This window comes from Poecilia reticulata, linkage group LG11, assembly GCF_000633615.1.
Source record: "Poecilia reticulata strain Guanapo linkage group LG11, Guppy_female_1.0+MT, whole genome shotgun sequence".
NCBI classification, from domain to species: domain Eukaryota; kingdom Metazoa; phylum Chordata; class Actinopteri; order Cyprinodontiformes; family Poeciliidae; genus Poecilia; species Poecilia reticulata.
In genome coordinates, this window is record NC_024341.1 from 14524713 (window position 1) to 14547526 (window position 22814).

The following is a 22814-nucleotide window of genomic DNA, read 5'->3' on the forward strand; positions in this document are numbered from 1 at the left end:
ATTCAATTCAATTCAATTCAATTCAATTCAATTCAATTCAATTCAATTCAATTCAATTCAATTCAATTCAATTCAATTCAATTCAATTCAATTCAAGAATGATTTCTTAATCCCAAAGCTAAATTAAATGTTGCTGAGACTCATATTATCTTAGGTTCTTCAAATAGTTGTAGATCCTGATGACTGGGGGTTAGAAAGGATGTCCTCTAGTAGTCTGTATTACAGCAAATCTGAAGAAGCCTCTGACTGAAGACACTTTTGTTGTAAAGCAGTTGACTCATGAAGAGGATACTCAGGGTTGTCCATCATTTTCTTGATTTTATGAAGATATTTGCACATAATCTCTTGGGGCTCCACAGAAGTCCCTAGAATGGAACAAGCCTTCTTTTTTATCTGCCTGTTTAGCCTTATCAAGTCATTGGCTCTGATGTTGCTACCCGAACAGATGATGACAGAAGAGATTATGTTACATCCCTATACCCCTATAAGTTTGTTTTCTGCAACAAATTTATAGAACATTTGCAGCTTCTTGCAGAAAATATTGAATGACTAAGCTTCCTCAAGAACCACATTCTGCCCTGTCTCTTCTTGTAGATGCCTTCACTGTTGCTTGTCCGGTTCAGTCTGTTGTCCAGATGAGCATCGAGGTATTTAAGCTTCTCAACCACCTTCACTTTTTATAAAACATGATGGAAATAATGCTTAACCTATCTCTTTTTCTTTTGATATTTATAATCACTTTCTCTGTTTTGATAAAGACACAACTTTTAAATGTACTTTTGTGCACTTCTGTCTTTGTTTGAGTGTAATACCTCTGTTAAGTCAGAGGTAACATCTATAAGCAGAGTTTATCTAGAATAAAATGTAAATACTTTGAATTTAACCCAGCACAGCACAGCGTGTGTTGATTATGTTGTATCCAACATATATTTTTTTATGTAAGTTTTTGTAAGAAAAAAAAAATCGTCCATAAGCTGACTTCTCGTTCATTTGCTGTGCTCTTAATAGTGTAAAAACTCAACCCACGTGCATCTCTTTGTTTACACTCCTGCGTGTTGACGTCACTTATAACTCCACCCCGTACGGCGGGCTGCCTGGCAACATGACGGAGAGAACAGGAAGACCTTCCGCCGTCAAGTTGGCAACCTGCACACCCTGGACTTAAAAACGACCAGAAACATTTCTGGACCACACGATGGAGGGCGAAGAGAAAGGTAAAAACTTTATTGCATTTTATTTGCACTGTCAGTATTGTTATTGATGTTTCTCATCTTTTTTTTGTTATGTCTCAAAAGTTCACAGACTAGCTAAAAAGTTTGTATTGCGGTTGAATCTTGAGGTATGACAACATATGCTGTTTTTTTGTGAAAAAGTGATGTAAGTAAAGTGACAATAAACTAACAGCACGTAGACTTTATCAACCTATTTTTGACACTGTTTCCAAATTAGAGTTTCAACGTTGCAAAAAATAATACGGAAGTCTGATGTTCCACGCCTTTTACCCCCGCATGTAACTGTCAGATGGGCTACTTTAGTGAAAATATCAACGGGGAAAGTATATTAAGATGTTCAGGTTAAAATAGGGATTATGGCTTTGATAGCTACTAAAAAGTAAAGCAAAAAGAAGTGTTTTAATAATAAAAAGATAAGTTACGTAGGAAGCAGTCACACCTGTTTGACAGCTGCATTCTGTAAATGTCATGAGTAGACAATGTTTCTTGCAAATAACGCGTTCCTATTTAAAAAACATTGGGTTTTGGGATAAAACAAGGTAAAGATATACTGCAAACATGCTTTACATGCAATATTTCATCTTCTCTGGCTTCCCGAATATTTCTGTAACATTTTATCCGTCTACACTTAAACCTCTTCATCTGAGACCTTTGGCTTTGTTAGCTAGTGTTTTAAGCTAAAAAGTATCTGGAGAAAAACAAACGTTGTAAACACGGACAGTTGGTTATAGTTCTGCTGACTACATAGAAGCGGGTGACAGAGGTTTATTTGTGATCATTCAATAGAAGTTGAGTATTACTATTAATTAAAAAAGAAACCAAACAAGCAAAAAAAAAAAAATAATAAAAAAAAAAAAAAAACAGCTCCCTTCCAGGTTTTCTGTATGTAATTTCCTGATTTTTGCCTGCCATTACAGCAACAGAACACAAAATATGTAGGAAATTCTTGGTGAACCAGCAGACACAGCCTGTTACAAATTTAATATAATTTTGTTTAAGTTTTTTTCTGCAGTTAATTGAGGTAAGAGTTATATGATAAATCATTTCAATGACAGTGGGAGGGTACTCCTATGGCAGCTTACTGTATCATCTTATGCTACAAAAACTGTACTAGCATGCGTCAAATATCCAGTATTTGACTAATCTTAAATGTGTTTCGGAAAAACCAGCACAGTTTAACAAAATCTAGCAATGCACAAATTAGGTTTTTTCTGTTCAATCATTTCTGTTTTTTTTTTATTCTGACCTGTTGGTTCAGACTGATTTATTTTCTTTTTTTTAATGCTTTTTAGGAGTAACGCATTAAACTAGAAAAAACGCATTACAAGTTTGTTAATAGAGACAATAGTTTATAATCCAACAGCAAATGAAGGAATTGCAATATTTTTCCCAGTTATGAATCAAATGAACCAAATTGCTATTGAACTGTAATCAAATCAAAATTTTGATGAATTCAGTCCTGGTTGATGCTCTTGTTGACTGTAAATGGTCAGTTTTTCAGTTTTGATGTATACATTGAATGTGGAGGAGAACAAATTCAAAATGTATGATCAGGGGATAACTGGCTGATTGGTGCATTACTATCCAATCACAAATGTTTTGCCTTGTAATGTAAGTGGATGCAATATCACAATAAAATATGGCTTGCATGTACTTTTTGGCAGACTATTGTATTTGAAGTGTCATATGTCAGTAGTCTGAATAATACATTTTAGCAGCTGGATTCACATTGAAGATAGAGTATGTTAGAATTTAGAGACCCAAACTCTTAAGAGCATATAAACTGCCAGAGATATTATAATAATTTAAAAGGAAGGGAAGGTTAAAGAAATTACTGCCACCAATATCATGACCACGAAATTCTACCAATAACATTGCAGTTGAATATTTTTATTGTCATGAAATTGTAAAGTGAGAAACACTCCACAAATGAATATTTTTGTGGGGTTCTTTGTTCATACTGTTATTCATGAGAATAAAGATTTTCATAAGGTTATTCAACTGTCAGTTTATGTAATTATTGCACGATATAAATCCAGTACTTTCAGAATTAAGCTTTTATTTTTTGCAGCAGCAGCTAACAAAGTAAAGTTAAAAGTCATTCTTCCTTTCTGTCACTTTAAATACGGTCACTTTTGTGTTCTCCTTTATGGAAATGTGCATTGTCACTCCAACAAACATTAATTTAAATTTTTTTTACATGTCCAGATATCCATGGTAGATGTGTACTGTCTACTATGGCATAAAGCTACTGACACAGTGGTTTATCTGAATACCTCCTTGTTTTGTTTAATTCTAAGCTAAAATGTTCATTTAGGGGAAGGTGTAGATCATCTCATTGCGCAGGATTGCTTTAAACTGCTACAGTTTAAAAATTGAACATTTTTATGCTTAAGTGTAAAATATTCTTAGTGAGAAGCACAAACAGTGCTGGAGGAGACCAGATTTTTCTTGTATGGAAAAACCTGTCACCCACATTTCAACGCACGCTTCTGTTTAGCTTCCTGATAGATTGCAGCTTCACTTTCTTACCTCATCCCCACTAACAAATGTGGGTGTTTGGTAATATTTTCCGACACAAAAAACAGAGACCTACCAAAATGATTCCGATTATGAAGTGTTTATTTTAAATTGCTTGTTATGCCTGAATAAAAATTAATCAAAACAATAATTAGATTTTTTTTTTAAATTAATTACTCATAACCTGTGGTGGTTTTACACAGTAGTAATATGTTGTTTTTCTGTTTTTTAAATTCGCAATACATTTTTTTTTTCAATTTTTGTTCAAATAACATTCAATAGCGGGATTTTTCCTGAGAGTTATATTACAAGCGGCCCACGCCTCATAAAATATGTCAGTCATGTAGACCTCTCTATAAAAATCACCTTATTTCACTCATCATTTAGTTTTCCCTTTGAAATGTGTTTCAGATGAAGCCTTGTGGTTATGCAGATGAAGTGAAATCAGGTTATCAGGTTGCTACTGAGCGGTTGGTAGTTTTTAAGAGTTCCCATTGCTCTTATTGTGTGTGTGGGAAAGATGACCTACTTGCTTAGAAGCATCTCTTTCTTTGAGTGATCAGTTCTTTGCATTGTTTCTTTATGTTCAATGTGCTGAAAAGGAGCGACCGAGCGTACTTTGATAACGTGATTTGCATACAGTGGGAAAGATTAGGCTCTAATCAACATTTCATTCTTCGTTGCTGTTCCAAGCAAATGTTAAAAGCTGTGAATGAAAGTTTTTTTTTTTTTAAGTTGTGTTAAGCTGTGTCTCCTGTATTGTGTGTATGTTTTCTGTTTCCTTGGTCACTGACCTTTACATTCAGAATCAAAAACAAGACAGTCGTGGTTTCTGTCCAATGTCGTTTTTCGATTGGCTCGACTAAGAAGGTTGATCAGGAGCGCAGATCAACAATTTTGCTTTATTAGATTTGTATGAAGAACAACTGACTGCTTTCATTTGCCAGAGAAAGTATCTCACAGTCAAGAGCCTCAAAGCTGGTTTGTTTAAAAAAGAAATCAATTTAGCAGAACCAAATTTTTTTGTAAAATGCCCTCTGATGTTAGAGGTTTTACGGCACATCATTGCAGCCTCGTGTGAGAAGTTATTACAATCTCTACCAAACTTTTAAATTCATATTGATGTGTTTCAATTCCTTTAGGGCCCAATTTCACAATCACCTGCTTGTTTTGTTTTGTTTGTTTGTTTGACGTCTACAGCAGCTACACTGTATTTCACATTTATTGACATCCTTGGTATAGACGTGGAAAACTGACAACTGTAGAATAAATCAGTCTGCAATTGCAATAGCATAAATTCTACACAGAAAAAAAGTGCTGCAGTTTTTCTTGTTATTAAGGCTTTTACACATCTTTGCAAAAAGGGTTTAAAAAATTAGAAAGCATTGTAAATTTATCTGTTCTTTGTATTGTAATACTGCTGTCTTGTCTATCTGTGTTTGTGATTACAGATAGAAAACTGCCCTTTCAGTCAGTAAAATTAAATCAAATATGTTGTAGATAAATTGTTTTGTTATTGTTTAGTAATTGTGACTTAAAAAAACACCGTACTGCCTGCCTACATAATCACTCTCTTGTCATGGAAAAAAAAATGGCATTACGTTTTGAAGCTTTTGAAGATAACTTAGAATGTCTTTGATTATAGAACCAGATTTACAAAGGCATAAATTCATTTGCTGTTTTTAGACCTTTCTACTGAAGTTGTCGTTCAGATGTGAGGTTTGGCCTGGCAGTGCCGTCAGCTGAACGAGAGCTCTTAAATCACACAGACGGCCAACATGACACTGTGGAGAGACTCCTGAAGTTCCCCTCTCTGCCAAATGGAGCACAGTGTGGAGCCTATAAATTGTAATTCCTAAATAGCTGAAGATTTAATTGTGTAATTTGGGAAGAAGTTCTGTTTTTTAGACATTCTTGGAGGAGATGACTTGAACTTTGCTGCTTAGGCCCAACCATTTGTAACAGAGATACTGGAATTTTTGGTCCCTTTTTTTGTTTTTGTTTTTTTAACACTCCTCTGTTGTTATCCTGCATGACTGAAGACGACTATCATGTACCTCTTGGCATGCAGGATGGTGGCTTTTTCAGCATGGCTGCAGACTCTAAAGTAAAGACAAAACTGGGATACTTTGTTTTTTTTTCCACTTTAATGTGCCTGACTGGTTTAAAAAACTTTAACAGGAATTATGATGGTGATTATATCCTATAATTAACATTAAAGTGGAGCATGCTAAGGTGCTTTAATTAGTCATATTTCACAAAGTAGTGTGTAATTTCTTATATGTTTTGTACACTGCAGCAGCTTTTTCTGTTTCCATTTTGTGGAATTGGTTAAATTGGATTTGCTTTCTTTCATTTAAAGCTGCAGTTGAATGTTTTCTTTTGCTTGAGATTTACCTGATTTTATTTATTTGTTGGAATTATTCAATTTAATGCTTTTTTTTACATTATTGCTGAGTTTCTCAACCCGTGTTTAAAAAAATTGCAATTGCAATTCATTTTATCACTCAATAATTCACAATTGTAAATATTCATTCTGATAAATTCCAGTTTTGTTTTTAAAACAATGTTTTATTTTCCACATTTGATGGTTAGTTAGATGTTGGCACTCTGAAAACGTCCTTAATCATTTAAAAAGATTTTTGTATAAAATTGCAATACATGTGTTTTGAACTTTTTCACAATTTGTCCTTAATCTTTTTAATGTATTTTGGGGGGATTTTGTGAGATGGGCTAACACTTAGTAGTGGACAATTGTTGATTTTCTTCTTTTTTTTCCCACCAATATTCTTACAAGTAAAAACAAATTTAACAGATTGTCTGCATTTGTATTCAGCCAAACCAAGTAAAAATACCAAGAGGCTCATAGCTAGACTGCTACATATTATGTCACTTTGTTATATTTTTGTTCTTATGTTTGTGCTTTTGTAAAGCACTTTGTGATTTTTTTTTATTTTTATGTCTGTGACAGGTGCGATATAAATCAATTTTACTTACTTTTCTTAGCTTAATGACTTTGTATCTGCAACTACAGCACATCTGCTTGGAGTATTTGCTCCTCCTTCTTTTGAAAAATAGCTCAACATCAGTCGGACTGGATGGCGAGAATCTTTGAGCAGCAGCTTTTTTAAGTCTATTTGATTTTACTTCTGGATTTTTAGTAGTCTAGTCTAATGGATAGGTGTGCACGTATTAGTTCTTTCCTCTCCTGATTCAAATAGTTGGAGGTGGTTTCTTAGATGGAACAAGATTTGGTTGGACATTTTATTGTGAAGAGGTTTCCTCTAGCTTAGTGGCGGGGGATTTTTTAAAATGTTTTTATCCATCCTCCTTTATAAACTTGCATTGAAAACACATGTACAGTCTCTCTGCTCCATCTACGACTTTCCTTATTATTTTCCCATGATGCACATCTGATGGGAGCTTTGTGGGTCCAGTTCATGCAGTCATTCATGTCCCATGATTCTTGTTTTAGGCCAATCATGTGACAGGCTATGCCTCGAATAGTGGTGTAATTGATCTCATGCTGTGCTTCGTTAACCACTTTATGATGGCTGTTTGTTCCCTGTTACAGTCTAGGCGGGTCTTATCTGTTCAAATCCCGGTCATGAACATGTGAATATTAATCTGAAATGTTGCATAATTTATGACTTGAATGTAATTCTTTTAAAGATTCTGTGAGTTGCACTAAATACTACTTTTTAACAATCGTTATGTGAATTTTTTGTTTTCCTAATCTCTATGACAATTAGCTGCTAAAATATTCATAAATATTTGTTTTTTTAGTTAAGATAGAAAAAAATTATTTGAAAATATGCATTACGCTTGATTTTAAAAAACAGATGCTAATTCAGCTATTACATAATCAGGTCATTATCAGAACTCTACTTGAACCTTAATGCACGAGGATGTAATTCAGTCATTTAATTCAAGTGACCCATCCCTGAGCTCCGGGGTTTGACCCCCAGATCTAAAGGGTTTAGATGTTTAGGGCTAGCAGTGTATTGCTTTCTCTCTCTTAGGTCACCAAGGTTGAAGAGTTTGTGTGGAGTAGCTAGTGTAATTTGGGAACTTGTCATGGCCAACCAGCTACTTCCCCCTTGAGCTGGCTTTTCTGACTGGAAATGCACTTTGTCAAAGTTTAGGTCATCAAAGGCAGCAGCGTCATGCTTTTCTGTAGCAGGGGTAGAAAAGTTGGTCACATCTGATCTGATGAGAGGATCCTGGAGCTAAATTTCGAAAAACACTGAAAGATAATCTGTTGGGCACTAGAAGATGCTAGACCGGAGAAGAGGTTCCCTTTCCAACAGGACATCTGTTCTGGAGCCACAAGGACTGGTTTAGGTCGAAGCACCTTCATGTGTTAGAATGGTCCTAGTCAAAGTCCTGACTTAAATCCAGTTGAGATTCTGTGTTGGGCGTTTTCATGTGCAAAGACGCTCTTTTGTCATTGTGACTCAGCTTGAGCGATCCCCGATGAAGACACAGTGGATGTAGAAACATTAGTCTGCCTTGGTGTTGACATGTCGATCAGTAGTTCCCAGCCCCAGTTAGTCTTCTGAGTTTGAGTTATTTGGCGAAGATGCATGCACTATTTTATTTTATTTTTTACTATTACATATCTTGAAACGCAAACATAAATTCCACTTCACAATTCTGCTGAATGTGTTGATACGATGACATAAAATCCCAATAAAATATAACCACAGGGTAGTTTTGCAAAGCATTGTGTTTTTAGACAACATTTTTAGTTGCTCCTCATCAGGGCATTATTTGGTTATGGGGTGGTAAGGTAAAACAAAAAATTGTATGTTTGTTTCGACGAGTTTTTCCTATCTAACTACAGTTTATTAGAAAAAGAAAAGCTCCTCAGTGCTTGTGTTTAGCCAGTATGGAGTCTCTGTTGCTTAATCGAAGCATTTCCTCAAACAGACCAGTATGGACCCGCTTGTCTGACTCCTTAGAAAAGAAGAACAGTTTGAGCTGAACTGTTGAAGGATCTCACCAGTGATTCATGTTTCTAAGGCTAAAACTGTGACTGTTATTCTTAAAAAATTATGATGAAACAATCCTATCTACACTAATCTGATTATAAATGAAGTCTACACTGGTCAGGCATAACAATATAGCAGATGAGGTAAATAATGCTGAAAATTTCTTGGTCACGGCACCAGATGTGAACGACAGCAAGTGAATATTCCATGATGGGTTGTATTTGGAACAGGAAAAATGGGAGTTTAACAAGAGTTGATGTGTGATGCCATGACTGGATCAGAGCTTAGTGTTGGGGTGTTCCCAGTCTGCAGGGATCGGTGTTTATTTAAAGGTGGTCCAAGTAAGGAATGGTGTTGAACTAGCGTCACGGTCTTGTGTGGACAAGTTTGCGACTCGACCTTTAAATTTCCCAGATCTCATTCCAGCGGAGCATCAGCAGGATGGGCTTGACAAACGTGTCTGTTTCGTGGAGGCTTCATCGCATAGCTTACATGAATTGAGTATGCCAGAGACGATGAGGCTGCACAGTAATACATGTGTGACTACAGCCCTTAATATTTACACTTGTGTATTCGTAGGTTCAGTTATGCCAAAGCTCATTAAAATGGTAGGAATATTGTAAAGGGAACAAAGAGGAAAAATAAAGAAGAGGAAGTGACTCTATCATGATTGGTGTTGTCACAGCAATGTTCAGTAAATATGGTGCAAGTCTTACACCTACCAGGATGCCATTCTCCTCACCTCGTCCTTTAGTTGCACTGACTTTTCTAAACTAGACCAAATAGTTCCAGCATCAGAAAACTGTGGTAGCGTGCATGAGTCAGGAGACATTACAAAGTAAGAATATAGTTTCAAAATGATCCAGGTATTAGTCTTTAACAAACTGTTTTAGTGGTTAGTTGGAGAAAAAACTTAATGATGAATAAAAACTTTAACAAAGCAGCAGCTGACGTTTCTTCCTCTTGGATCGGCATAATTGGCTCGTAATCTGGCATCTGCTGTGGCGTCACAGAAGCGCTCAGTGAAACCAAAGCAGAAATACATTAGGTGTGTTTATTAGGTTTGTTGCAAAAAGGAGACCAATGGAATGTCAGGAAGGTGATTATAAAATTATCTCTCATTTAAATGTGATCTAGAAATGGATTTCTTAAAAAAAAAAAAAGATTTATTTACTTTTCTCAACCAATCTTTAAAATGTTCAAATGTCTCCCTGTGACAACAGAAACCTGCAGTTTAATGAAAGTCCTTGTTGCTCGGAAAGAACAGATGAATTCACGTACTGAACGTCCACAGTACTTTTTTTAAAGCACAAAAAGCACTTTCTCTCCATTACCTCCAGAGCAGCCAGTGTAGCCTGCAGCATCATCCCATCTCATTCTGGCTGACTAGCATTACTGCTGCTGCTTCGAGTTGGACTGGCCTCCCAGGATTATCGCTTTGCTGTAATCTGGGACACTGCAGATTATGCTTTTCATCTAATGCGCCCCTACACACACACACACACACACACACACACACACACACACACCACATGACCCTCTCACACAAATGGACTCTCTCCTACTTTCTCCTCGCTTCACAGTGAGGGAGTGAGGAGTGGAAATGGCAGAGAGACTAGAGAGCTGGACCTCTGCAACACGCCTTCAAAAACTCGTGGTAAAACTGGTTGTACAAACGGATTTTTGAATGATGGACTGAGAGCTGACCTTTGGGATTATAGTGGAGAAGAGGAGGGTGTGTGTGTGCGTGTGTGTGTGTGATCTACAGCAGCTGCTTGAGGGGACGGGTAACTTATTAACGTCCTGCAAGAAGCAGAGAGTTTACAATCCTTTGGCCTTCTGCACCAATGAGCAATGAAAACGTGGTGCTGCTTTGTTTCGTTTTTGTCCTTCTGGCTGCTCCTAAACCAATCTAAAATCTGCTTAAGTGTCCCTCACAAAGAGAACAAGAGTCCAGAGTGTCGTAAGCAAGGAGAGACAGTGACAACCAGCACGCGGCTGGATCACATGCAGACAATCAGGATTCGGGCGGCTCTGCTTAGGTAGAGGTTGCGTCGAGGAGGTGGTTTTTCACAGCGGTACACAGCGAACCTGTAAATATGGAGCCTCTGGAGGAATACCACTCTCCGTTTGACTTTGAACAAGGGGTCAACTCCAGTTATCTCTACCTCTCCCCAGCTTACAGCGACACACCGCCCAGTTCGCCAGCTGTCAGATCCAGAGGTAATCACAAGGAGGAAAGGGAGAGGCTGAGTAGAGGGTGTGTGTGCGTGTGTGTGTGTTCACTGGACAAAACAAAAAGGCAAACATGGCTTTGGGTCACAGAGCAGGAAGAATTTGGGGAACACAAACTATAAGAGGAGGGGAAAGCTTATTATTGTGTGTGGTAACAAAAGTGTTTGTTGCATTTACTGTTCAGTTTTATGTGTCTGTACAAGTTGTTTTGTTGCTGTTTCAATGCCAAAACTAAAAGGAAAACGTGGTTAAATGTTTCTTATCTTTGCTTTCAGTTTGTGTTTTATTTGATATCCATCTGTTTTAGCCATCAGTTGTGTTAATACGCTCTGTTAGAATAATTATCAATTTCCTAGATAGGAAGATTAAGATTTGAATAATCTAGTTAAAGAAAACTAAAAAAAATAGATTACAGTAAGCTACATACATTACCCGATCCTGTTAAGATTTGGACAAAAAAACATCAATTTATCTATTGCATTTTATTTGAGGAGACTTATCCAGTGAGCAATGAATCCCAAATTAAGAAATGATGGTATCACTTTATTTTGAAGGGGTGTGCATAAGACTGACATGACACTGTCATAAACATAACACCTGTCATGAATATGAAGAAGTCTTTATGAATGTTTATGATAGTTGTCATGAARTGTCRTTCGGTAAATAATGACACTTTTAATGCAAAGTTGCTCTAAAAGTTGCATTAAAAGTGCCAACTTTGCATTAAATTATCATTTTTGTAAATTATGATAATTTAATGCAAAGTTGGCATTTTTAATGGCCTTTCAATGCAACTTTTAGAGCAATTTTACATTAAAAGTGTCATTATTTACAGAATGACTCTTCATGACAACTGTCATAAACATTCATAAAGACTCCTTTATGTTCATGACAGGTGTTATGTTTATGACAGTGTCATGTCAGTCTTATGCACACCCCTTCAAATAAAGTGTTACCGGAATGATTGTAACACTGGGTGATTTGTTAAATAATACTTACTTAATAAATATAACTTCAACATTTTTTTTAAATTTGGAATTGATTTAATATGATGTGACACTGAGGGTCAGTTCTGCTAGCCCTTCCTCAAAATGAGAAAGACAAAAGATCTTGCCGTTCAAGTAAGAGTGATGAGTGTCATAATTTGTTTTGTTTTGGGGCAAAACAACAACTCTGTTGGTAAATCATCATTGATTAAACTTGCAACCTCCCCAAAATTCATGGCATGATCAGGATTATTGACATTTCTAATTAGAATATTTTTTTATTGTTTATTCCGTGAGAGGATTATTAAATATTGACATGTTTGAAACTGATTATTTGTTATAATGAAGTGCATCCTAAAGTAACAAAAAGTCCCATTTTAGACAACTATGTCACATTTTTACATGAGGGATCATACCGCTGGAAAAGCTTTGTGTATAGTAAGAAAATAATCAAAATGTCGACACTACTTTCATTCACATTCACTGTCTTATAATCTCAGAAATGTATTACCTAAACCATATCTGGCTGTTGTGGTGAGGGATGATGAAACTGAGGAGATTGGAAGAGTTTATTAGATTTGGCTCTTACTTCTCTTTTGTCTCTTCTGATTTGTGGAGAACCTGCCTACCTGTGAGAACTGTCATCCTGAAATTCTGTTGTTTTCTTTCTCACAAGCCTGTTTTGCATCCAACTTCTAATTGTTTATGCTGCTTTGACATCCACTCAAAATGGGGTGGTCATTGTGGAGGCGAGTGATGTGCAGTTTTACGGTAACGAGCTGAATTTCGACATTCAGACTTTTCTATTCCCTTCAAATCAGTAGCTTTCTCTTTTTCAAACACCGAATGAATCACTCCTTCAACAGTCATGTTCACTTTCAGACTTTGTCACTAGCGTGCACCTAGAAAGTGTTTTGTAAAGAAATGCAGTTTCTAAAAGTTATTCAGTTGGTACAAAGGCACACATTTCTTAAAGCAATAGAGCCTGCTCTACCAGTTCTTTCTTTATAAGGAGGCCAGTATCTGTATTGTGTATTTCGCTAGTGAAATGTAATATAGTGGATCACCCACGTTTGAAAAAAAGGGTTGAGGACATGATGAAGCGATAAGAAGAACGATCCTTCAGGGTAGCGCAAGTGTCGCGCTTTGGAGGAACAGAGAAATGGCTTCAGAGTTTAGATATAATTTATCATTTATGCTGTTAATTTAATATCCAAACAGTTAGTAATGACACAACAAATCACCTTGAAATAACTCACAGGGCTGTCCAGTCTTGACTTGTTCTGTCCAGATACCAATCTGAGTCATTCAAGAGAAGAAAATGTATTTGCGAATGCAGAGTCTCCATACATTTAAAGTAAATTAACACCCACGATAGTCTGTTAATAACAGAGTTGAGTTTCACTTAAGACGAGTTGCGAAATGCATTCATCCAGTCACATTGTGTGCAATATTGCAATTTCAAACGACTTTTTGAACACAATAAGGCATTTTAATTCTCCCTACCAGTAATATAATTGGTTGGCTAAGTGGACTTCCACTTCTCCTTACGTCTGCACTAGATGCAGATTTTAGTGCCAGAAATGCTACAAGAGAGTGACAGAAACATCATGTTGTATAGGAGAAGAATAATATATCTCAAGAGATATCGAGGAAATGTTTCCATTACTTCTGATATTGTCACTGGAATATTGAACAACATCTCCATGTCTCACTGCCCTGATTAGTCATTTCTGCAGAAATGTATTTGAACACGTATGTAAAGCTGCAGCAGCCTGATCTTCAGACCTATCTTTGCACAAGTGTTAGAAACAGTTTGGCTGTGTCCAAAATTAAACTATTATTAGCGATTGACACCCTCATTGTTTGTTGACTGCATTGATAAGCCGCTATTGTTTGTTCACACTAAGATCAGGCTCCGACGCCTTGGGAAGACTCATTCGTAACGCTGCATGTCCTCATGTCTCCTTGGTGCCTTTTTCTCTTTCAGATTAGATGCACTTGTGGCTTTCGAAACTCTTAGAAACAGCAGCATCTGTATCAGTGTTGCACAGGAATGACCCTGTTTCAACTTCCCCGCTTTTCCTTTTTTGTCCACCTCTGCATTTTGACCACTGAACCGTGCGTCTGTCCTCAGACACACTGTAGCACATTTCAGAAACAAGGCGGCTCTGAATCAGCCTGCGTAGATATGAGTGAAATGGTGCAGACTGCATCAGACTTATTGTCACCAGAAATGTCCAAATGGTTGCTTCTTCAAAGCATTTTTTTCATAGTATTTGGCAGTATTAAAATATAAACCAAAGGTCTCCCATGCGATGTAGTCACAGTTTGAGAAGTGAAACGACCTAATTGCAGTGTTTGGATGCATATAGACGGCTCTCGTTTCAGCTTTTAGATAGGTGTGCCTCATTTCACTGTAGTAAAAGACATCCATCACAAACTTCCTGTTTTGACTTCTTCTATTCTCTTTTTTTGCATTTTACTTCCTTTTATTTAGGATTCCACAATTTTTAAGAGATTGAAGACGTGTTTGCTGTTGCCCACTCCAGCTACTTTTCATAGTAGCCTTATAATTTTAATAATGTGTTCTTAGTCGTGTAAAGAGGGAAAATAAATATGGCCACATCCTTTTGTAAAGTATGAAAAAAGCAAAGGGTTTCCTTTGAGACTCTTAATATCTTATTGCTATTTTTCTTCTTTTTTTTACTTGTTGAATTTTTGAGGAGACTTGTGCTTGTAAAGTTGGGATGGTTGATCTGTGTTTCTTTACATTTTTGTACTTGCCAGATTTCCAGGAGCAACCGGACTCTGTCGCCGAGGTGGGAGAGGATGCAGTGACATCTGTCGGTGCAGCTCCTCTTCCTCCTGTCATGACGGAGGAAGAGCGTCAGGAGCTGCAAGAGGAGCTGGCTAAGGTCAGGAGGGAACAGGGATTAATGAGCGACGTCTTACTGAAGAGTGTTAGAATACAAAGCTTTCATCATTGTTTACTTTTATATATGACAGTTCCTTGCTTTTCTTACATTATTCTGCTCTGTTTTTAATCTCCTAGCAAATAATTTTTCTCTCTAAAGCCTTTAACTTGCCTTCTTCGATCAACAGTGGTTCATTATTTAAATACTTACGCTTTTGTGCCCTGTTGCTCTTAGAAATGCTTTTCAGAAGCAAGATCAAGGTGTATTTTTTTTTCTTTTTCTTCCTATATACATTTTAACCAACTTTAATATATAGCAGTGCTCATATAGCACTGAGTAATTTGGTGATTTGGCGTCCCATAACTCGGCATGGCGTGTGTATTAATCTGTCAGGTTGAAGACGAGATCCAGACTCTGTCCCAGGTGTTGGCAGCTAAAGAGAAGCAGCTCGCAGACATCAAGAGGAAACTGGGCATCACACCTTTAAACGAGCTGAAACAGAACATCACCAAAACCTGGCAGGAAGTCACCACTTCCACAGCGTGAGTACTTTTACCTACCAAGTTGTGAGGTTTAAGTTAATGCACTTTTGTTATGACTATCAGGCTTTTTTAGTTTTTGTGTTTGATTTTTCTTTCTCTCTCTCTCTTTCATGCGCTACTCATCTGACCAAGAAAGAGTTTTGCTTCATTCCTTTATAAAATAATAATAATAATAAAATGACTGTGAGCATGTTCTGAGATGCCTTTGAAGTATATTTTCTATTAACAGAATGGAAACCTCTCGGGTGACGGCTTTATTATATTTAAATTATTCATTATTGTTCTGCGTTTCTGAACGCGCTGAAAACGCAGCTAGCTGTCAGCGCAACTGAGACACAACTCCTTCCCTGCTGTGTGAGGGGAGAAAAAGATGTCGGCGCTGTCGACAGGTTGCCTCTGGCTTTTGCGAAACTGTTTGATGGGGTTTATTCTGCAGGAAATGAGTGGCGTTGGGATTCTCCCAGGCTTACTTTAAATGAAAACGACACCGAAGCTTTACTCTGACCTTGACGTTTCTCCTCAGCCTTTGATCCCTCGGTCTTTCTTTATTGCATTCATATCCTCCTCTCCTCGCCCTGCTGCGTTTCAGCTATCGGAGGACGTCTGAAACTCTGTCTCAGGCCAGTCTGAAAGCGACGGCGGCCTTCTCCAATATGGGCTCGGCCATCAGCAAGAAGTTCGAGGATGTCAGGTATGTCAGATGCCAGGCGGGAGGTTTACTGTGAGCTCCAAAAGTCCAGTGTTTTATACTAACAATGAACAGAGCTACTTAAGCATGATTGCAAGAAAAATTTCTGTCTTTTCTTTTTTTTTTCTCTGTACATTTTCAATGAAGATGCATCAATTTTTGATTTTTTTTTTTCTGGTCAAAACTGGTTTTTGGGTTTCTCTGAGGTCTAATTTGCCAATAAAATTGCTATTTTTCCCCCCCATTACTGTGCTGCAGTAAAAGCTTTAAATACAATTGAAAGTGAAGGAATTGCAGCTATTATTGCGTCTAGGTACAAGTTCCCAACCTTTATCTCGTTCATTTTATTCAGGGATAAACTCTACATGTTGTTGGTCAACGTATTCATAGATGGAGTATAATGGGAGTTCTTTGTTTTGGTTCAGGCACGAAAAAGGAGCAAACGATCAATCTTTTTCATTATTCGACCTTCTGATTACCAATCAGAAATGCTCAAAGGAAATTAATTCCCACGACTCACTGATTGGTGCATCTTTACGTTTACTAAGTGATGCACCAATCAAGCTTTTACAGGCCGATACCAATTTCTAATTGTCTTTTAGGTTTGAGCTGCCGAGTACGACATTGGCATTAGTCCACTTTTCCTCAATCCGTCCATTCACTCGCCTGTCCATCAGTCCATCCATCTATTCATGATTAAGCGGGATTAAAGACAGTTTAAAAACACCCAACGACAGCTTGTTCAGAGCGGGATTCACCTCCCGTTGATCTTCCTCTGGACCTAAGCCGCCTTCTACCCCGTCATCCTTCTTCCCTCGGGATTATTGACCCACAAACAAGATTGTTAGCCCTGGTCAAAGCTGCAGTGTGCTGACAAATGCAGCCTTACAGATCCAGAGTCCGTTTAGAGTTGGGGGGCGTGAGGTAAAGAACAACGAGCCCACTGCGGTTGGAGACGTTTTGTGTATGTGTGTGTCATCTTATTTGTCTCTGTGCTTTGTGAATGTTTTATATGTGTCTGTTTGATGAGCAGATATTCACCCTAATGCAGGGGATTAACACATATCCTCTGTGATAGCAAACAATCGATCTTAATGGGATGAAGCAGGGTTTACAGGCTTTACGCACTTGGCAGAATAAATTACGTATTGTTGTGCTTGTGAAGCCTGTCTCACCTTTGTTCTGTCTGTGCACGCTATGCTTTTATGCGACTTGACTAATGGCAGATTTCTTCTCCTTAATGCTGTCGGATAGTCTACAGTCAATACAACATTCAGCTAGTATGCCCGCAATCAGGTAAGGAGCAGCCTAACTAGTTTATGCTGATGACACACGAATCATAAAGATAACATAAAGGCGACATATGTTGGGTTTTTTTTTTTGACATCTTAAAATGATGCAGTCTCATTAGCTTATTATTATTATTTTTTTAAATGGGAGTGCTGTAATGTTGCATATTTTAATCCAATCTTTAATTGCATAACGGAAGAGTGCATCTCTTTTATGTCCACACTTAATAAGAGAACATGCTTTTCATTCAAGACCTGCAGTATGTGAGTTTTATAATTCAGAAAATGTCTACTTGAATACACTCAGCACATATGTTTAGCTACCAAAATAAATGTCGGGCAACAAACTTTTTCTTTCATCCCTCAAATGTCTACAGTGAGATATTGGCCGACTGCAATAAATTAATTGTCGTCAATTCTAGTATTTTTATTCAGTACAGAAGGTTTTTATCCATCATTACCAAAATGGCCAATAAGAGTAGAAGACCCTGCGAGTGAAGAGAAGCATCTTCTGTTTGTGTTGGCGATTGTGCAGAGGTCTGAGTGTTAACTGTAAGCATCCCAACAGTATCAGCTGGTATCAGCACACAGCAACACCGCAGTCTGAATAATCTCCCTCAGCCAGGCTGCTGTTTCTGCAGGTCAGCAGAGGTCGAACAGAAATGTTGTCCAAAACATGGAGATAAAACCCCGAGGCGCCCTCTGAAGATGCGGGGAAACACCCGCCTTCATCTGCGTGTAGGCAGACATCCCGCCCTGAATTTCAAACTTTGTTCGGCTTCAGGGTCCCAAAGTTTCCTGGATTCATTTCAGACCAGATATAATTTCTCTTTAAAAAAAACAAACACATGTCCTCTGCTTTATCTCCTCATCCCTTTTATTCTGCTTTCTTTCTTTTTGTTTTTTTTTTGTTTTTTTTTCTCTTTCCTGGAAAACAACACCAAGCAGCTTTTCAGTGGAAACGGATCTGGACAGAATGGGGTCACCTCAGGAAAAGGCTGCTTTGTGAATATTTGGTATCAGATATCTGGACCTCCTAAAGTTGTGCTTACTGTTGGCATTTGCCCTGCAGTGAGCGGACGACGAGGTCGGATAAATGCGGTGTGCTCAGGTATGTCTTCTGTTTGTCAACTCACCGTTGCGTCTTTTCCTCCCACTTCACAGGAACGCGCCAACTTTCAAGTCACTGGAGGAGAAAGTCGAGACGCTGAAGGTATGGGATTAATAACTGGATTTTTGATTTGCATGATATAAAAGAAACCAAGCTACAAAGTTTATTGGATTGTGTTTGCCAAGTTCTGAATATCAACAATAAACATTATAAGCATCATTATTTTATCTCTAATGAACCATATTATTATTGCGAGGACTGTAAAGGCAGCAGTTGATGTGATTTGTTTTGAAAATACTTGGATCATGCTCTACATCTTTGCTTTTATTTTTTAATACAATGAACAATAGTGTTTTTATACCTGCCCATGAGATTCTTCACAGCATGATAGCACTGAGTAAAAATATCGAAGCATTAAAGTTTCTCCACAAAAAATGTTATACAAAAATAGTTAAGGTGCTGTGTTTGCTTTTTAAAAATGCAAAAAAAAAAAAAACAGAAAATCAATCAATCAATCAATCAAATTTTATTTGTATAGCACATTTCAGCAGCAAGGCATTTCAAAGTGCTTTACATAATTAAAATAAAAACAGAAATAATCAGTGAGAAAGAGAGAGATTAAAAAAAATAAAAATGAAAAAACAAAAAACATTACATCATTAAAACGTCGAAAAGAAAGAAGAAATTAAAAACATTAAAGACATAAAAACATGGAAGACATCAAAACCCTCACACTCTAACCCTAATTTAGCCATAAGCAACTCTAAACAGGTGAGTTTTAAGTTGAGATTTAAAAGCACCCAGTGTTTCAGCTGTTTTACAGTTTTCTGGAAGTTTGTTCCAAATCTGTGGTGCATAGTAACTGAATGCTGCTTCTCCTCGTCTGGTTCTGGTTCTGGGGATGCAGAGCAGACCAGAACCAGAAGATCTGAGGGGTCTAGACGGTTGGTACAGTAATAACAGATCTTTAAGGTATTGTGGTGCTAAACCGTTCAGTGATTTATAAACTAACATCAGTATTTTAAAGTCTATTCTCTGAGCTACAGGGAGCCAGTGTAGGGACTTTAAAACTGGTGTTACGTGCTCTATCTTCCTGGTTTTAGTGAGAACGCGAGCAGCAGCATTCTGGATCAGCTGCAGCTGTTTGATTGATTTATTAGTCAGACCTGTGAAGACGCTGTTGCAGTAATCAATGCGGCTAAAGATAAACGCATGGATGAGTTTCTCTAGATCGCGCTGAGACATAAGTCCTCTAATCCTAGAGATGTTCTTCAGGTGATAGAAGGCCGACTTTGTGACTGTCTTAATGTGGCTCTGAAGGTTCAGGTCAGAGTCCATCACTACTCCCAGGTTTCAGGCCTGATCGCTGGCTTTTAGTTGTAATAACTGAAGCTGTGCATTGATTCTAGTTCGCTCATCTTTAGGTCCAAAGATAATAACTTCAGTTTTGTTTCTGTTCAGCTGGAGAAAGTTTTGGCACATCCACATATTTATCTGTTCTAAGCATCTATTCAGAAAAGCGACAATTCTGCCACATTTACATTTCAAACTCGTCCTCCAGGTTTTCATTGTAAACCCAGTTTTATGCACCTCTCCATCCACGGTCATGTTCACAGTTGGGTTTGAGAAACCCTTTAAGTTGTTAACTTGCAGACTGTTTGTGCATTAATCATTTTAACATCATGGAAGCCAATAACAGATTTCTTCTCCCTCCTCGTTCAGACTAAGATCACCCCCACCACTCCTCCCAGCAACCTGGACGGCGACGTCCCGGAAACCACCGAGTCTTTGATCAACCAGCCTGAGGACGCCCCCACCCAGGACGCACCCATGCAATGAGACTGAGACCGCACTTTCACCCTCTGACCTCTTTACCACCCGCACCCCTCACCCCCCCCTCCTCACCCAGCTCCTCTGACCAGTTTAACCCTTGTGTGCCAGTCTCCCCTCTATTGGAAACAAATGCCTTCCCAGCATTCTCTGCGATCGACTTGCCCGCTGTCCTCTTCCGACACACATGCTCAGTCGTTAGCTTGTTTGAAACTAAAACCACGGGATGGGTTCAGGCACATGTTCTCACTGTCTTTTTGGGTTTGTTTAGTTGGTTCAGGCTCACTGTTAGAGGAATCCCTTTTCCTTGTTGCACTCATTATTTCTTTGCCTTTTTTTTCCCTCTAACCAGAAAAGCTTGAATGCCAAACATGCTCCAGTGTACTTTGGTTTGTTAATGATATTAAAACTCAAGTGTAGAAAACTGTGCAGTTAAGAACAATTGTAGTGTACTTTAGAAATGTATTAAATGTTGGAGTCATTGTTATTAACCACGGGTGGTTTTGGTTTAGTTTTTCTTCCTGAGCCATACTGTTCCCCCTCTCCCCCCCGAGAAATATAACATGGTGTCCCAGCAGTGAATATTAATATTTTTGTATCTTGTGCTGCGCTCGGGTCACTCAGCTTTCCGGGTTTGATACACTGTGTTGTTAATATGACTACTAACTGCACGTTTCAGATTCAGGCAGACCTTCCCCCTTTCATTGTGGAGAAACCTGTCAGAACCTCCCCCCACCCCACCGCGCTCGGAAAGCTGCAGGAAAACGGCCAAGATCAGCAGAACAGCTCAGAGCAAACACGCCGTCAAGGTCCAGCCTTGACCTGAGGTGACAGAGAAATAAATGTAGCCTCCACAGCCAGCCAGAGTCAATATTTGAACACTAGTGCATTGTTTCTGCGGGAGCGGCAACACCCAAACTACCCATGCTGTGTAGTACACAGCCCTGCAGTAGTGTTTCCCCGTTTTTTTCTTTTTTTTATTGTGACAAAAACGAGCTTGATTGATTGATGGCAGGGATTTGTAGGAAAAGTTTCTTTTGCATTTATCAAATACGTTTTTTTGTTGTTTTTTTTTATATATCAAAACTCTAGTTAGAGTTGGCTTTACAGCCTCATGCTGCTTTACGTCAATTATATGCTGGGAGCCATTAAACTCTAATTTATTGGGCTTCAGACAGTGATCAATAAAACCCCAACGGAGCCGATTTCAACACAAACTGAGGTAGGACAAACTTTTCTATCGGGCGCAGCATCAAACTGGTACAAGTCCTCCCCTGCTGGTGGATAAGAGGTACTGCATGAATATAAATCAACTCCCATTGTCAGTATGAAGCACGAGTGATGCCTCTGAGCTGTGCAGACTGGATCAGAGAAATCTAGTGTTTAGTGTTGTTTTCTTTGTTATCAATAAAGATTCTCGTGTTTTCACTGACCACCACGTCCCAGTAATGATTTACCAACAGTTCAGTTTTTACACGGTCTGGAAATGTAATTCTTGCACAAATAAGAAAAAAAAACCCTTAGAAGTTTTCTTTCTATCTTTATTTATTTAACAAAAATATGAATTTCTGAGACAAAAAAGGCCTACTATTCAAGTGTGCAACTTCTTGTTTTGTGACCACAATTACCTGTTAGTAACTTTTAATTCAAATGTAATCAAAAATAAATCTTAATTTTGTTTTCATAAAATAAAACATTTTAAATTGGACATGTTGTTCCAAAACGGTCGGCAACTTCCAGTTTTGTGTAGTTTCATATATTTTTTTAGACCATACTCGGATAACAGAACTCAACATGTCCAGACTTGATGCTAAAAGTCCCAGAAGTTTGAGCCTTGAAAAGTTTTTAAACAGGAAAATCTGCAGGAAGCTGCCTGCATGTCAAACATTGGATTTTTATGTGGAGTCATATTTTTATTTCTCACAAATATTGTTTTTTTATTTATTTATTTAATAGAAACACAAATGCCCTGTAATTAACATAGCCTCTCGTAAAAGAAACGCCAACCAGTGTGGAAGCTCATATTAACCTAATTGAGATGCACTACCTTGTCTGACCACATGAGGGCAGCCAATCACAGAAGTGGCACCTACTTTTGATGGCTTTATTTTTCTGTTCCAGACCAGACTGCCTGGAGCCGAAGGCTGGCTGCTTCTGCCGCTGCAGCATTAAGTCACACTCGCCACTGCTGGTTGTTGTATTAAAGAAAACCTCTGATGGAGACAATGATCCTAATTGGCTTCTGACTGAGAAGAAGGAGCTCTGCATGAAGACTTTACTAAAATTTAGCCCATTTTATTTTTTATTTTATTTTTTACTTTCATCCTTCTGTTTAAATTATAATTTCAGTTTTGTTTTTCTTCCATCTTTCAACCGGTAAAATCTTAAATTATGGCAAACAAACTGTGAATACAATTATAGCACAATTTAAGATTATGGAAAACTATTTTATTACTGTTATTGAGTAAT

General features: G+C 37.8%; 1 protein-coding gene across 3 annotated transcripts; it reads left to right on the forward strand.

Moving 5' to 3' along the window:
- The first annotated feature begins 1088 nt into the window (after window positions 1-1088).
- On the forward strand, window positions 1089-21778 carry tpd52 (tumor protein D52). 3 transcript variants are annotated; one of them, XM_008422042.2, is made up of 7 exons: window positions 1089-1214; window positions 14758-14885; window positions 15279-15427; window positions 16017-16118; window positions 17370-17411; window positions 18569-18617; window positions 20238-21778. In XM_008422042.2, the coding sequence occupies exons 1-7, from the start codon at window positions 1196-1198 to the stop codon at window positions 20352-20354; spliced, it is 606 nt and encodes a 201-aa protein (XP_008420264.1). In that variant the 5' UTR covers window positions 1089-1195; the 3' UTR covers window positions 20355-21778. The 3 variants fall into 3 exon arrangements, with proteins under 3 accessions (XP_008420264.1, XP_008420261.1, XP_008420263.1); XM_008422039.2 differs by lacking the exon at window positions 1089-1214 and adding an exon at window positions 10353-10969; XM_008422041.2 differs by lacking the exons at window positions 1089-1214; window positions 17370-17411 and adding an exon at window positions 10357-10969.
- Window positions 21779-22814: the final 1036 nt, after the last annotated feature.

Bases quoted from the DNA above. Each gene is read 5' to 3' on its own strand.
- tpd52 (XM_008422039.2), top strand. From the start codon at position 10,846: ATGGAGCCTCTGGAGGAATACCACTCTCCGTTTGACTTTGAACAAGGG. The intron at 16,119-17,369 runs GTATGTCAGATG...GCTGTCGGATAG, and splicing joins AAGAAGTTCGAGGATGTCAG to TCTACAGTCAATACAACATT. The intron at 18,618-20,237 runs GTATGGGATTAA...CTCCTCGTTCAG, and splicing joins AGAAAGTCGAGACGCTGAAG to ACTAAGATCACCCCCACCAC.